Source organism: Chionomys nivalis, chromosome 16 (genome assembly GCF_950005125.1).
Source record: "Chionomys nivalis chromosome 16, mChiNiv1.1, whole genome shotgun sequence".
In the NCBI taxonomy this organism is placed as follows: Eukaryota; Metazoa; Chordata; class Mammalia; order Rodentia; family Cricetidae; genus Chionomys; species Chionomys nivalis.
This window is the reverse complement of record NC_080101.1, coordinates 64,457,256-64,474,316: the sequence shown is the minus strand read 5'-3', so window position 1 is coordinate 64,474,316 and position 17,061 is coordinate 64,457,256. Positions and strand designations below refer to the sequence as shown.

At 37.6% G+C, this 17,061-nt stretch overlaps 1 protein-coding gene across 1 annotated transcript in view; it reads right to left on the bottom strand.

Annotated features, from left to right (window-relative positions):
* The window catches only part of LOC130887795 (solute carrier family 7 member 13-like), a 40,576-nt gene extending 24,046 nt beyond the window's left edge, over positions 1–16,530 (bottom strand). Inside the window, exon 1 of the mRNA XM_057790392.1 lies at positions 15,864–16,530. Coding sequence (XP_057646375.1) covers positions 15,864–16,530 — 667 coding nt within the window. The remainder of the gene's footprint in view (positions 1–15,863) is intronic.
* Between the last annotated feature and the right edge of the window lie 531 nt (positions 16,531–17,061).

Below are 17,061 nucleotides of genomic sequence, written 5' to 3'. Positions count from 1 at the left end.
TTTTAACATCCCCTAAGTAGAAGTCAATGGTGCCCTTATAACTTCCCTCAGGAAAATTTTCTCACTTAGAATTCAGATAGCAAAATTATTATTTGTGTAGAATTTGGAGAATTAGTTCTAATGTTGATGAATCTATTCCATGTTATAGAGTTGGATTTCATATCCTAACTTGCAATTTGGAAATTTACATAAGAGTAATTTGGTAAATTAGCAAGTGTTTGACATTTTCCCAAAGCATGGAAAGGAGGCTAAATATTAATTATTGTAAATGTATTTTGTTCTTTAGATTAAATTGATGTAATAATTTTGTAGCATTTGTACCACTGTATATTATTGAAAAGGCCTATACAATGTCATCCTAATAACTATAGTGTCACTTGTGAATGTTATACTCTTTATTCTTGTATTAATTCTAGTATAACATTAGATGTAACTTCAAAAAAATTATATATTCTTAGAGTAAGATTGGATTCCACTGAAGTTGTTGAGATGATGATAAAAGTCACCTATGATGATTCTAGTCCAGAAACTCACTGAAAGAATAATAATAGGAACTGGACTGATTGTAGACACAGTTATATGAACAATTGCTTGGAATGCTATGACTGAGACAGCTTGATTGGCCTTTTATAAGGAAATTTAGATGACTGAATTTATAAAAACTGCCATAAGCATTCTGCAGAGCTTTGGACTCAGCAGAATAGAATAGATATTGTGGTAGTTAAAGAAAAAAGTTGATTTGGGATAAACTGTAATATTACTGGAAGATCAATGAGAGACACTGAAAGAGCAAATTAAATTAAAATATGATTAGTATATTTTACCCATTGCATTATATCTTTATGATATAATGAAAGCAAGTATGATTAAGAAAAGGTTAAATGCATTTGTTGAGTTACCCTAATTCTTGTCAGATAATCTATGATTTACAACAAGAAATTTGCTTTAGTAATTTTACTAAATTAAAATGTATTCTGGACTGAACCAGCAAACTGATCCAGAGCTAGCAATCTGCACCAGAACAGGTACAGGGGAATAACTACTGAGAGACTGATCCAGAGCCAAAGACTGCTGAGGGTCCAGTCATGAATCTGGGACCTTCAAGGGAGTTGACGTGAGGCTAGGACCTCCCAGGATCTAGGCCTGAGCAAGGACCTCTGCCAGTCTGGGCATGAATCTGGGACCTCCAAGAGAATGTATGTAGGGACCAGAGATTTCTACAGGGCTAGGCATGAGTCTGGAACCTCAGAGGGAGTAGGACTGAGCCAGGACCATTGTGGGTCCAGAAGTTGTCCTGGGACATCAAAGAGAATAGGCAAAAACCTGGAACCTAGGCCAAAGTAGGTGCTAAAGATACAATAGAGGAAATAGTCTTAACAGTTAAAGAAAACATTACATCTAACAAAAACTTAACACAAAATATCCAGGGAATATGGGACACCATAAAAAGGCCAAATCTAAGAATAATAAGTATAGAAGAAGGAGGAAAAATTTCAACTCAAAAGCACAGAAAATATATTTAACATAAACCATAGAAGAAAACTTTCCCCACCCAAAGAAATATATGCCTATGAAGATACAAGAAGCTTACAGAATACCAAATAGACTGGATCCAAAAAACATTCTCTCATCACATAATAATCAAAACAGTAAACATACAGAGTAAAGAAAGAATATTAAGAGCTGCAAAGTAAAAAGGCCAAGTAATATATAAAGGTAGACCTACCAGAATTACACCTGACTTCTCATTGGAGACAATGAAAGCCAGAAGGTCATGATCAAGCATTAAGAGACCACGGATGCCAGCCCAGACTACTATACCCAGCAAAACTTTCAATCATGATAGAAGGACAAAACAAGATATTCCATGACAAAACTAGATTTCACCAATACCTAGTCATAAACCCATCCCTATCCAAAATACTAGAAGGAAAACTCCAACCCAAGGGAGTTGGCTATACCAGCAAAAACATGGACAATTGATGGTCTCATAGCAGCAAATCCCAAAAAAGTGAAAAACACACAATTAACATCACCAACAATGAAAACTAAATTAACAGGAGATAGTAATCACTGTTCATTAATATCCCTTAATGTAAATGACTCAACTCCCCCAGCTCCTGCTGCAGCTCTGCCTGTGCCCTACTTCCCTTGGTCCCTGGCTCATTGGGGCTACCAGGAGTCCCTGTGTAGGTGCTGAGAAGCTCCATCTGGATGGGTGAGTGTGTGCTATCCTGGGGCGGACTGTCCCTGTAGAGAGCACAAACGCCCCTCCCCCAGCTCCTGCTGTAGCTCTGCCTGTGCCCTACCTCCCTTGGTCCCTGGCTCATTGGGGCTACCAGGAGTCCCTGTGTAGGTGCTGAGAAGTTCCATTTGGATGGGTGAGTGTGTGCTATCCTGGGGCAGACTGTCCCGGTAGAGAGCACAAACCCCCCTACACTAAGGCTACCCAACCAGAGCAGTGAGTGCCTGCCTAGCGGGCAGGCCTCAGCAACCCCTGAAAGGGAGTGCAGGCACCTCCAGCTAGTACTGCAGTGTCGCCTGTGTTCTACTCGACCCCGCCCTACCCCCTGCATTTGCCCTTCTTTCCGCGGGTCATTGGAATACCAGGCATCCCTGTTTTGGTGTTGAGGAGTTCATCTGGTAGGGCACGGTTCCTGCCCCTACACTGAGGAGATACACCCAGAGAGTTAGTCACAGCAAAGACTATTCCAAGACACCAGGCCTCTCCTGGCTCCATTTGAAGGAAGAGATGGGCAGGCGCCAATGCAAGAATTCCCCCAACAACTTGAAAGGCAATGTGACATCACCAGAATCCAGGAATCCCGAAATAAGAAGTGTACACCCTAATCCAGAAGAATTAGAAGAATTCGACTCAAAAGTGAATTATATGAAAATAATAGAGGACCTTAAACAGGAGGTGAAAAACTGCCATAATCAATTAAAGATTACAAACAAAAAGGTAGAGGAAATGAATAAATCTCTCAAAGATACCCAAGAAAACCAAGAGAAACAAGAAAAAGTAATCAAACAGGTAAGGGAAACGGTTCAAGACTTGAAGAATGAAGTGGAAGTAATAAAGAAAACACAAACCGAGAAAGGATGGAGATGGAAAATTTGGATAAACGAACAGGAACTACAGAGACAAGTACCACCAACAGATTACAAGAGATAGAAGAAAGAATCTCAGACACTGAAGATACCATAGAGAAAATAAACACTCTGATCAAAGAAAACAGCATAACCAACAAATTCTCAACACAAAACCTTCAGGAAATCTGGGACACAATAAAAAGACCAAACCTAAGAATAATAGGGATAGAAGAAGGAGAAGAAGTACAGCTCAATGGTCCAGAAAATATATTTAATAAAATTATAGAAGAAAACTTTCCCAACCTTAAGAAAGATATTCCTTTGAAGGTCCAAGAAGCATACAGAACACCGAATAGACTGGGTCAAAAAGAAACATCTCCTCGTCATATAATAATCAAAACACAAAACATACAGAATAAAGAAAGAATATTAAGAGCTGCAAAGGAAAAAGGTCAAGTTACCTATAAAGGTAAACCTATCAGACTTACACCTGATTTTTCTATGGAAACCATGAAAGCCAGAAGGTCCTGGATAGATGTACTGCAGAAACTAAGAGACCATGGATGCAAGCCCAGACTACTATACCCAGCCAAGCTTTCGTTCACTATAAATGGAGAAAACAAAATTTTCAGGGATAAAAACAAATTTAAACAATACGTAACCACAAATCCAGCCTTACAGAAAGTAATAGAAGGAAAATCACAAACCAAGGAGTCCAACAATGCCCCCAATAACTCAGACATCTAATGACCCTTCACCATCACAACATGAAGAAGGGAAACACACAAACTCTACTATCAAAAGAAAGAAAGAAAGAAAGGAAAAATGACCGGAGTTAACAACCACTGGTCATTAATATCACTTAATATCAATGGACTCAACTCACCTATGAAGAGGCACAGGCTAAGAGATTGGATACGAAAACAGGATCCAACATTCTGCTGCTTATAAGAAACACACCTCAACCACAAAGACAGACATCTACTCAGAGTAAAGGGCTGGGAAAAAGGTTTATCAAGCAAATGGACCTAAGAAACAAGCAGGTGTGTCCATACTAATTTCTAAAAAAGTTGACTTCAAACTAAAATCAATCAAAAGAGATGGAGAGGGACATTTTTTACTCATAACAGGAACAATTCACCAGGATGAAGTCTCAATACTGAATATATATGCCCCTAATATAAAAACACCCACTTATGTAAAAGAAACGTTACTAAAACTCAAGGCAGTCATCCTAATACTAGGAGATTTCAACACTCCTCTCTCACCAATGGACAGGTCAATCAGACAGAAACCTAACAGAGAAATAAGAGGATTAAGGGAGGTAATGAATCAAATGGACTTAACAGATATCTATAGAACATTCCATTCAAATAAGAAAGAATATACCTTCTTCTCTGCAGCTCATGGAACCTTCTCAAAATAGACCACATACTCGGTAACAAAGCAAACTTACACAGCTACAAAAAAATATCGGTAACCACCTGTGTCTTATCAGATCACCATGGATTAAAGTTAGAATTCAAAAACAGTGCTATCCCCAGAAAGCCTATGAACTCATGGAAACTGGACAATCAACTACTGAACCACACCTGGATCAAGGAAGAAATAAAGAAAGAAATTAAAGTCTTTCTTGAATTCAATGAAAACGAAGACTCAACATACTCAAACCTATGGGACACTATGAAAGCAGTGCTAAGAGGAAAGTTCATAGCATTAAGTGCCCACTTAAAGAAAACGGAGAAAGCACACATTGGAGATTTAATAGCCCACCTGAAAGCTTTAGAAAAAAAAGAAGCAGACTCACCGAGGAGAAGTAGAAGACTGGGAATAATCAAATTGAGGGCTGAAATCAACAAAATAGAAACACAGAAAACAATCCAAAGAATCAATGAAACAAAAAGCTGGTTCTTGGAGAAAATCAATAAGATTGATATACCCCTATCCAAACTAATCAAACGGCGGAGAGAGAATACGCAAATTAACAAAATCAGAAACGAAAAGGGAGACATAACCACAGACACAGAGGAAATTCAGAGAATCATTAGATCTTAATACAAAAACCTGTATGCCACAAAATTGGAAAATGTAAAAGAAATGGACACTTTTTTAGATAAGTACCATATACCAAAGTTAAACCAGGACCAGGTGAACAATCTAAATAGACCTGTTTGTCGCGAAGAATTAGAAGTTGTTATAAAAAGCCTCCCCACCAAAAAAGCCCAGTTCCAGAGGGCTTCAATGCAGAATTCTACCAGAACTTCCAAGAAGACCTAATACCTATAATCCTTAATGTATTTCACAATATAGAAACAGAGAAGTCATTGCCAAATTCCTTTGATGAAGCTGCAGTTACTCTGATACCAAAACCACACAAAGACACAACCAAGAAAGATAACTACAGGCCAATCTTACTCATGAACATCGACACAAAAATACTCAATAAAATACTGGCAAACCAAATCCAAGAACACGTTAGAAAAATTATCCATTATGATCAAATAGGCTTCATCCCAGAGATGCAGGGCTGGTTCAACATACGCAAATCTATCAATGTAATCCATCATATAAATAAACTGAAAGAAAAAACCATATGATCATTTCATTAGATGCTGAAAAAGCATTTGACAAAATTCAACATCCCTTTATGATGAAGGTCTTAGAGAGATTAGGAATACAAGGGTCGTACCTAAGTATAATAAAAGCTATTTATAGCAAGCTGTCAGCTAACATCAAATTAAATGGAGAGAAACTCAAAGCTATTCCACTAAAATCAGGAACACGACAAGGTTGTCCACTCTCTCCATACCTCTTTCATATAGTGCTTGAAATTCTAGCAATAGCAATAAGACAACATAAAGCGATCAAAGGGATTCAAATTGGAAAGGAAGAAGTTAAACTTTCATTATTTGCAGATGATATGATAGTGTACATAAGCGACCCCAAAAACTCCAGCAAGAACTCCTTCAGCTGATAAACACCTTTAGTAGCGTTGCAGGATACAAGATCAATTCCAAAAAAATCAGTTGCCCTCCTATACACAAAGGATAAGGAAGCAGAGATGGAAATCAGAGAAGCATCACCCTTCACGATAGCCACAAATAGCATAAAATATCTTGCGGTAACTCTAACCAAGGAAGTGAAGGATCTATTTGACAAGAACTTTAAGTCTATGAAGAAAGAAATTGAGGAGGATACCAGAAAATGCAAGGATCTCCCTTGCTCTTGGATTGGGAGGATCAACATAGTAAAAATGGCAATTCTACCAAGGGCAATTTATAGATTCAATGCAATCCCCATTAAAATCCCATCAAAATTCTTCACAGATCTTGAGAGGACATTAATCAACTTTATATGGAGAAACAAAAAACCCAGGATAGCCAAAACATTCTTATATAATAAAGGATCGTCTGGAGGCATTGCCATCCCTGACCTCAAACTCTATTACAGAGCTTCAGTATTGAAAACAGCTTGGTATTGGCATAAAAACAGAGAAGTCGATCAATGGAACCGAGTAGAAGACCCTGATTTTAACCCATAAACATATGAACACCTAATTTTTGATAAAGGTGCTAAAAGTATTCAATGGAAAAAAGAGAGCATCTTCAACAAATGGTGCTGGAAGAACTGGTTGTCAACATGTAGAAGAATGAAAATAGATCCGTATCTATCACCATGCACAAAACTCAAGTCCAAATGGATTAAAGACCTCAATATTAGTCTGAACACACTGAACCTGATAGAAGAAAAAGTGGGAAGTACTCTACAACATATGGGTACAGGAGATCACTTCCTACGTTTATCCCCAGCAGCACAGACATTAAGGACAACATTGAATAAATGGGACCTTCTGAAACTGAGTAGCTTCTGTAAAGCAAAGGACACTGTCACTAAGACAAAAAGGCAACCCACTGACTGGGAGAAGATCATCACCAACCCTGCAACAGACAAAGGTCTGATCTCCTAAATACATAAATAACTCAAGGAACTAGACTTTAATTAACCCAATTAAAAAACGGGGCACTGAACTGAACAGAGAATTCTCAACAGAAGAAATTCAAATGGCCAAAAGACACTTAAGGTCATGCTCAACCTCCTTAGCAATAAGGGAAATGCAAATTAAAACAACTTTGAGATACCATCTTACACCTGTCAGAATGGCTAAAATCAAATACACCAATGATAGCCTTTGCTGGAGAGGTTGTGGAGTAAGGGGCACACTCATTCATTGCTGGTGGGAATGCAAACTTGTGCAACCACTTTGGAAATCAGTGTGGCGATTTCTCAGGAAATTTGGGATCAACCTACCCCAAGATCCAGTAATACCACTATTGGGAATATACCCAAGAGATGCCACATCAAATGACAAAAGTATCTGTTCAACTATGTTCACAGCAGCATTGTTTGTAATAGCCAAAACCTGGAATCAACCTATATGCCCTTCAATGGAGGAATGGATGAAGAAAGTGTGGAATATATACATATTAGAGTACTACTCAGCGGTAAAAAACAATGACTTCTCGAATTTTGCGTGCAAATGGATGGAAATAGAAAACACTATCCTGAGTGAGGTATCCCAGACCCAAAAAGAGGAACATGGGATGTACTCACTCATAATCGGTTTCTAGCCGTAAATAAAGGACATTGAGCATATAATTTGTGATCCTAGAGAAGCTAAATAAGAAAGTGAACCCAAAGAAAATCGTATAGTCATCCGCTTGGAGAGGGGAAGTAGACAAGATTGCAGGGCAAAAACTGGGAACTTGCGGGTGAGGTGGCATGGGGCAAAGGGGAAATGGGATGAGAAACATGAGAAGGGGAGGATGGGAGGAGCTCGGGGGATTGGGATGGTTGGGATATAGGAAGGGTGGATACGGGAGCAGCGAAGTATATATCCTAACTAAGGGAGCCATCTTAGGGTTGGCAAGAGACTTGACTCTAGAGGGGTTCGCAGGTGTCCAGGGAGATGTCCCCAGCTGGTACCTTGGGCAACTGAGGAGAGGGAACCTGAAATGACCCTATCCTATACTGATGAATGTCTTACATATCACCTTAGAACCTTCATCTGGCGATGGATCGAGGTAGAGACAGAGACTCAATTTGGAGCAATGGTCTGAGCTCTTACGGTCCAAATGAGGAGCAGAACGAGGGAGAACATGAGCAAGAAAATCAGGACCACGAGGGATGCACCCACCCACTGTGACAGTGGATCTGATTTATTGGGAGCCCACCAAGGCCAGCTGGACTGGGACTGAATAAGCATGGGTTGAAACTGGACTCTCTGAGCATGGCGGACAATGAAGGCTGATGAGAAGCCAAGGACAATGGCACTAGGCCAGAAATGGCTCCATACGTAAAATGCTTACCATCAAATCTGATGACCTAAGTTCAATCCCAGGACCCACATAGTAGAGGGAGAAAACCAATTCCTATCTCTAGATGTCACAGATACCTCAATGTCTCCAGGTAAAGAGCTGTTGATTCTACATGGCACTGCTGTGTAAGCCCTGTCAAGCATCACTCTGATTTGACATTTACACACGAATGACAGAATCAGTTTGTTCATCTCAACAAAAGCTGAACTTTCATCTAGCTATGGATGGAGATAGAGACAGAGACCCACACTGGAGCACCGGACTGAGCTCCCAAGGTCCTAATGAGGAGCAGAAGGAGGGAGAACATGAACAAGGAAGCCAGGACCTCGAGGGGTGCACCCACCCACTGAGACAGTGGGGCCGATCTATTGGGAGCTCACCAAGGGCAGCTGGACTGTGACTGAAAAAGCATGGGATAAAACCGGACTCTCTGAACATGGCGGACAATGAGAACTGACGAGAGGCCAAGGACAATGGCACGGGGTTTTGATCCTACTTCATGTTCTGGCTTTGTGGGAGCCTAGACAGTTTGGATGTTCACCTTCCTAGACCTGGATGGAGGGGAGAGGACCTTGGACTTTCCACAGGGCAGGGAACCCTGACTGCTCCTGGGACTGGAGAGGGAGGAGAAGAGGAGTGGGGGGAGGGGGAGAGGGGCAGGAGGAGGGGGAGGGAAATGGGAGGCGGGAAGGATGCAGAAAATTTTTTTTTCAATAAAAAAAAAAAGAAACACATCTCACACTCAAAGACAGTTAGTGTCTCAGAGTAAAGGATTGGGAAAAAATATACTAACTACCTGGACTTAAGAAACAAGCAGGTGTAGCTATTCTAGTATCTAACAAATTAGACTTCAAGCTACAATCATTCAAAAGAGACAAAGAAGGTCATTTCATATTAGTCACAAGAAAAATCCATCAAGAGGAAATGTCAATACTGAACATCTATGTTCAAAATACAAGGGTACCCTCATATGTAAAAGAAATTCTTTTAAAGTTTAAAATCATACATTAAACCCCACACACTAGTAATGGGAGACTTCAACACTCCCCTGTCACCAATTGACTGGTCAATCAGACAAAAAATTAACAGAGAAATAAGACAACTAATACATATTATGACTCAAATGGACTTAACAGATATCTATAGAATATTTTATACAAACAGAAAAGAATATACCTTCTTCTCAGCACCTCATGCAAACTTCTCAAAAATTGACCACATAGTAACAAAACAAACTTCAACAAATACAAAATATTGGAATAACGCAATATACCTTATCAGATCATCATGGTTTAAAACTAGAAGTCTACAGCAATACTAATTCCAGAAAAATCCACAAACACATGAAAATTAAACAATTCTTACCTAACTCATCAATGAATCAAAGAAGAAATAAAGGGAGAAATTAAAGACTTCCTAAAATTCAATGAAAATGATCACACAACACACCCAAATTTATGGGACACAATTAAAGCAGTGTTAAGAGGAAAGTTAATAACAGTAAATGCCTACATAAAGAAGCTGAAAAAATCCCACACTAGTGAATTAACAGAACATTTGAAAACTAGAACAAAAAGAAGCAAACTCACCTAAGGAAACTAGATGGCAGGAAATAATCAAATTGACAACTATCACATGTACTCACTCATAGGTGATTTTTTAAACATAAAGCAAAGAAAATCAGCCTACAAACCACAATCCCAGAGAACATAGGCAACAATGAGGACACTAAGAGAGACATACATAGATCTAATGTACATGGGAAGTAGAAAAAGACAAGATCTCCTGAGTAAATTAGGAGTATGAGGGCCTTGGGGGAAGGTTGAAGGAGGGAGGGGAGAGGCAGGCAGGGGAGCAGAGAAAAATGTAAGGATCAATAAAAATCAATAAAAAATGGCTAGAAGGAGAGAAAAATTTATTTTGGTTTATCTATATAAGACTATGAGTCAATACAATACATAGGAGGCTGTCTTCATGGTGTGACTGCATAATCTTCAATATAATTAACATAACCTAAACAAATGGAATAAATGTAGTACAAATCTAGTACTTGATTCATTGAATCAAGCGTAAACACTAGAATGAAATAGTTTTTTTTTCTCATAGTATCTAGAATAACATTAGAATGCAATATTTGTTGGAGGTACATAGACCTTGAAAAAATTTTAGCAACCAGTGATTGTCTTCTGTGATTTGTAGGGTTGCTTTTCTTAGGAAGCTTTCCATCTGTTGCATGACAATGGTCACAAGACTATCCTGGCACACCTGGAGCACCTTAAATTATTAGGCACTACAAATAATACACAATAAAGACTAGAATTGAAAGGATGTGGTGATTTCCTTCAGACAACATATATAATATATCAAAAGGATTTTGGTATGAGAAACTTGTTTTATCTCCTCAATAAAACTTTGCTTAACAATAAATAAAGCTTTGTTCAGCTATTTATGGCTCATTTCACAGAAACTCTTCCTCCCTGATGCCAGTGAACCTAAACTTACATTCTGGAGGAACTCTCTTTTTCTGAATGTCCTACACAACATGAATAATTGCAAAGAGACAACTAGAGTTAAGGAATATTTGGAGAGCAAAGCAGAAACTAAATGCAATGGAAACTTCTTGGAATCTACAGAGGTGATCCATAGCAAAGACTCCTAGTAATGGGAAATGCAGAACTGGAAATGTCCATCTTCTGTAACCAGTGGAGGAATAGAGTCACCAACCAACACATAAAACCTTCAACCTACAATTTGTGCTGGTGTAAAGGTGGAATAGAACTTGTGGGAATGACCAATCAATATCTGTTCCAAATTGAGACCCATCTGAGGAGAGTATCCCATCACCAAAAACACCTGGAGAGGCAGAAACCAGAGGCTAGGTATCTCAGAGACCTAGGATAGAACCAAACATGACTGGCATAAAATGCTAATGAAATGATTCCTGTTGCTATTCTTCTCTAGTTATAGACTTGTGCCTAGAATAATTGACATCAGACAAGCTTTATCTAGCAGCTGATAGGAACAGATACAGAAACCTACAATCAATAATACAGCCAAACACTAGGCAGAGCTCAGGAAAACCTGCTGAAGAAGGGGAGGGAGAATATTAGGAGCCAGAGGTCTCAAGAACATGGTCCTCAAAATCAACTAATCATGGTTTGTAGAAGTTCACAGAGATGTAACTGACAACTAGGAAGTCTGTATATATTTGATCCAGGTCATCTGCATGTGTGTTGTGAGTGTATCTTGTATGTGTGGTCATGTATCTTGATGTTCTTGTGGAGCTTCTACCAATGTGATCAGGGGCAGTCTATGACTTTTTGCCTGCTTTTGAGAAACAATTTTTGCTACAAACTGCAACATTATAGAGTAATTTCTCATTCATCTTTCCACAAGCTACTTATCAGAACCAAGGGATCTGGTAAAGATTAAACCGAAAAGCAAGACTTTTTGGCGTTATTGCTTTGTGAATAAAGTGGCTGTCCTTTGCTGTAATTTTTTCACTGTAGCTAACTCCCTTTTTGTTACATATGTGAGAATTAATTCCCTAGTTCAAAACAAAAAACAAATGCTCAAAATAGCTAAAACAATCCTGAGCAAGAAAATAATTTCTGGATGTATCACTAATCTTGTTTTCAAAATGTACTGCAGAGCTATAGCAATAAAAAAATTCAGATGGTATTGGTCAATGGAATTGATAAAGGACCAGATGTTAGTGCACACATGCTTTTTTGATTAAGAATTCAGAAAGACACATGGAAAGAAAGAAGGGATCCAAGAGTAGAGTAGAGTTTCAGTGCAATGGAGATAGCAGAAAATAGTGGCATAAATGGAAAAGCAGTATGTCTAATAGAGCAAAGATGGTAAAATTAGACACAAGATGGGTGAAAATGTGAGAGGAAAAAGGAAAGAGTAAATATAATAGTAAAGATTTTTGAAAAACCCATATTGAACATAACTGGAGTTACAATTTTCAAGGGGATAACCCTTTTCCTAGATGTCAAAGACTATTAAACAAAAGCCTTTTTTTTTAGTTGCAGAATGCTTTCTTAAAGTTGTTAATCAGTAAGTTCTCTTAGAGTCCTTAAAAAATGCAGGCTACTATTATTACTCCTGGTTATCCTCTGGTACTTGGTGGTAAGATTATATTGCTGAAGACACAATATGCTTGAGTCACATGTCACAGTATAAGAAATCAAGCTTGTACTGACTTGAAAACATTATTCTCACTTTATATTTTTATACTGCAGAATATGCTAATCATTCTAGCAGAGGCCAAAAATAATCATCAATTTTACCCAGTTGTATGCCTTGCCAGCTATAATAATAGTCCTGGAAGGAGAGGACCATTAGTATAACAGTAACACAAATGTTTTGAGAGTAACCAACTACTTTATAATTGTATATAAGGCCCACATCGTAAGATGAAATTTGTGCCTCATACTGTTTGTTAACTAGGCCAAGAGTCAATGTTAAGGTACAATCATAGGTTTAGATAAGATTTTTTCCTATTATTCAGATAAATTGACATAGTATTATGGTGAATCTTATACCATTATAAACATATTATTTGTGTCACTCTAAACCTTCATAATCAAAAACTTTTTGTTGCAGTATATGGTGTTTAGTACAGTGACCTACTCATTTATCAAAGAGTACTCATTTATCAAAGAGTAGAGAGTAAAAGATTATGGTAAGTTTAGGCATAAATAAGATATCCATATCAGACCTCTCCTCAATGTCTTAGGGATCATCATGGAACGGGGTAGAGAAAGAAAAAAGTGTAAGAGTCAGAGATAGTAGAGGAAACAGTGTTTTCAAGTCATGAGAGAAATCTTGAAAACATGAATTTGCAGCAGCTGTTTCTACGTACACAAGACCTACATAAGATTCTATCTGAATTGATGTGTGTGAGTCTCAGGAAACACTGCCTCTATCAGAAGAGCTATTAACAACTTTTTCTGGAGGAAGATTCCATGACTGTACTTTGGAGATGGACCATTATAGGCTGACAATGTTTCTATGTAGGGCCAGATGTACACATTGGAAGTACTACTAAAATGAATTTGTAGTGGGTTGATGGAGGAGTTACTTTCATTTAATAAAGAAACTGCCTAGGCCCATTTGATAGGCCAGCCCTTAATTGGGTGGAGTAAACAGACAGAATGCTGGGAGAAAGAAGCTGAGTCAGGCAGTCATGATTCTCTCACTCCAGACAGACGCAGGTTAAGATCTTTCCTGGTAAGCCAGCTCGTGGTGCTACACAGAATATTAGAAATGAGTTAGATCAAAATGTAAGAGCTAGCCAATAAGAGGCTGGAACTAATGGGCCAGGCAGTGTTTAAAAGAATACAGTTTTCATGTAATTATTTTGGATAAAGCTAGCCGTGCGGGCGGCCGGGTGACAGAACTTAGCCCGCTGCTCTTATTACTACAGTGGGTTGAGAAACAAATTACATGAAGTTGAACTAAAATTGTTGGTATGATTGTGAAAGAGTTTGAGTAGATGGAGTTAGAGTGTACTTCATTTGAAATTTAAAAAATATATTGTGTCTCAATGATGAAAAGTCCATGACAAAATGTATTCATTGTCAAATTTTATAGACTCATTAAAAAAATAACATCAATGATTCTCACACCGCTGCAGTCTATGAAATGTAAAACAAAACATAAAAATCTCATTCCATTAAGTCATCTTTTCATATTCACACCATCAGCAGAAATAGATCAGCATGTTGTATTTACATATAAACATATTCATAACTAATTTTACATAAAATAATAATTATAGAAAAAGAGGTTATCCATGTCAGAGTTTGAGAAAACATTTGAATGGTTTGGTGGGAGGCTATCTGAAAGGTACTGGAGGGAGGAAACTATGAGTAAAGCTGAGATAATTACACTTCAATTAAAGGAAAAATAAAATTATATATATATGTGTGTGTGTTTGTGTGCGTGTGTGTGTGTGTTTATATAGGTCATAAACCTAGAAACATTTATGACAGAAGTGGAAGTATGCCAAGGGAGAATATTAAGAAGATATGTGATGGAAAAATAATGGTCAGGAAGAAGGGGAAAAATCTAAAAGGTGAAAGAGAGAATGGAAGAAAGGTAGTGGAGAAAGGACCAACTGATGACAAAATATGAGGCATATAGTGCTCACTAATTTAATGACAACTTGACAACAAGCTAGAATCACTTTAGAAGAGGGAACCTTAATTGAGAGATTGACATGTGACAAGTCTGTGGTGCATTGTCTTGATTGATGGTTGATATGGAAGGTCACCTACTGTGGCTAGTGCCACCCTTGGCTTGTGGTCATGTGCTGAGTAAGAAAACAGGATGAGGAAGCAATGAAGAAAAAGCTACAAAGTAGCATTTCTCCATGGTCTCTGGATTAATTTGTGTTTGTAGGTTCCTGCACTGACTTCCACGGATGATGGATTACAAACTGTAAGATGAAATAAACCCTTTCCTTGTTGAGTTACTTTTGGGTCATGGTTTTTATATCACAACAATAAAAACCCTAACTAAAACAAACAGGTATTAAAATGTCACAATGAAACTCATCACTTTGTATCTTAAGCAATTATTGAAAAATTAATAAAACTTTATATAAGTAATGAGTTACCTTCTTTAAATCTTTTTGATATTGCAGACAGATTTGTGGGCAAATATTATCAAATTCCTTTGGTACCTTGAAATCTGGATGAGAATTATAGTTCTACAAAACATAATATTGCATTCTCAAAAATTTTCATTATAGCACTGTGTCTAGTATGAAAATATCAGAGACACTTAACATGCTCACAATAGTGAGAAGTGTCATTTTAGAATGTTTAAGTAACTATACTAATGTAGTGGAATAAAATTTATTTGACATTTTGCTATTCATATATATGTATACATATATGAAGCTACATTATAGTTTTTAATGCACATACACCAAGAGTAATGACTACTCACAAAGAACTTGATAGTGTTGATAGTGGGTGTTTCAGGGAAGAGAGCAAAGTTTTGAGTTGAAGTGAAGTATATTAATATCTAAGACCTGTGTTAACTGTATAAGTGTAAACTTACTAATACAGTTCCTTGTAATTATTATTTATTTCAAGATGATGGGATCACATGAAATAAAACTAAGAGTATAGAAAAATCTCAGTACTTTTTTGGAAATTCTTAATTTTCTCAGGTTTATATAAAAAGCATGAATGGAAGAAAACTAAATTTTATAAGTCTACATTAATGAATATTCATGGGTACATTTATTATAACCCCACATTATAGAGAAGATTGCATTTCCTTACAGAGCACGAAACAATAATGTTAAGTTTTTCCATTTAAATTCTAGACACACTCTTATGGCATAGTGTCAGATATCATGGATAGATTTACCTGCTATGTTGATCAGGAGTGATGCTCCTAAATATGAATAGTACACTTGGAGAAAGGCTTCTACAATTTGTGAGGCATCAGGAAGTTCAGCATCCAAAACATTCTTAAACCTGGACACATTCTCATTTTTTCCAATTACTAGCAGAACAATCCCAGTTACAGAAATGAGAGAAAGAATAGCTATTTTCATCAGACTGCTGATAGTCTGAACTTGAACCACTGTTTTCGTCTGCCGAGCACTGAGAATACCAAATGACCACAAAGCAGCCAAAGCCAGACATTTCTTTGGGAGCTCTGGAGCAGGACACCCAGAATAGAAAGGTTGAATTAGATAACTAGCTATTAGTAGGCTTTGAGCACCAATGCCTAGTAAATTAGCAAAAAGTTTTATCCAAAGACTCAGAAAAGCAGCAGAGGATCCAAGAGTTTTCTTGAGGAAAAAATAAGATGCTCCACTCACAGGGAAGGTGGTTGCCAGCTCTGCAAGACAAAGAGCATTCATCATGCTCAGCAGGCCACCAAAGGCCCAAATACTCAGACAAACAGGGATGTTCAATGAGGAGTATATTAATACTCCTTTAGGAGTCACAAAAATCCCTGCCCCTATGGTGGAACTAAGCAAAAGCATGTTTGCATGGATTAATCCTACCACTCTCAAGAGTTGCATGATTTTGCCTTTTTCTCTCTTTCAAATCTTCAAAAATAGGGCTACCTTGTATTATTTTTCTGTCAGTAACTTCAAAATCCAAGGGTGTTTCATTGACTAAAGCATCTTCTTTATAAGTGCTTTTTAAGTTTGAAATTAATTTGGGTTTGAAAATCATTAACTTTTAGCTGGGTGTTGGTGGTACATGCCTTTAATCCCAGCACACTGAAGGTAGAGGAAGGCAAATCTCTGAGTTCCGAGTCATCCTGTTCTACAAAGCAAGTTCCAGGACAGCTAGAACTGTTATACCGAGAAACCCTGTCTTAACAAACAAAAACAAACAAAAACAAACAAGAAACAACAATAACAAAACCTTAATTTTAACTTCCTTCTAAGACCACAGATAACATATTTCCTTTTCATAATATTTAAAATATTACATATGACAAGGACCAAGTTACTATATGCAAGAGAAGTATTTTCAGTCATTGTGTAAGATACTTTTGTTGTTAAAACACTACACTCTATATATAACCTGTTTACTTGATGCAC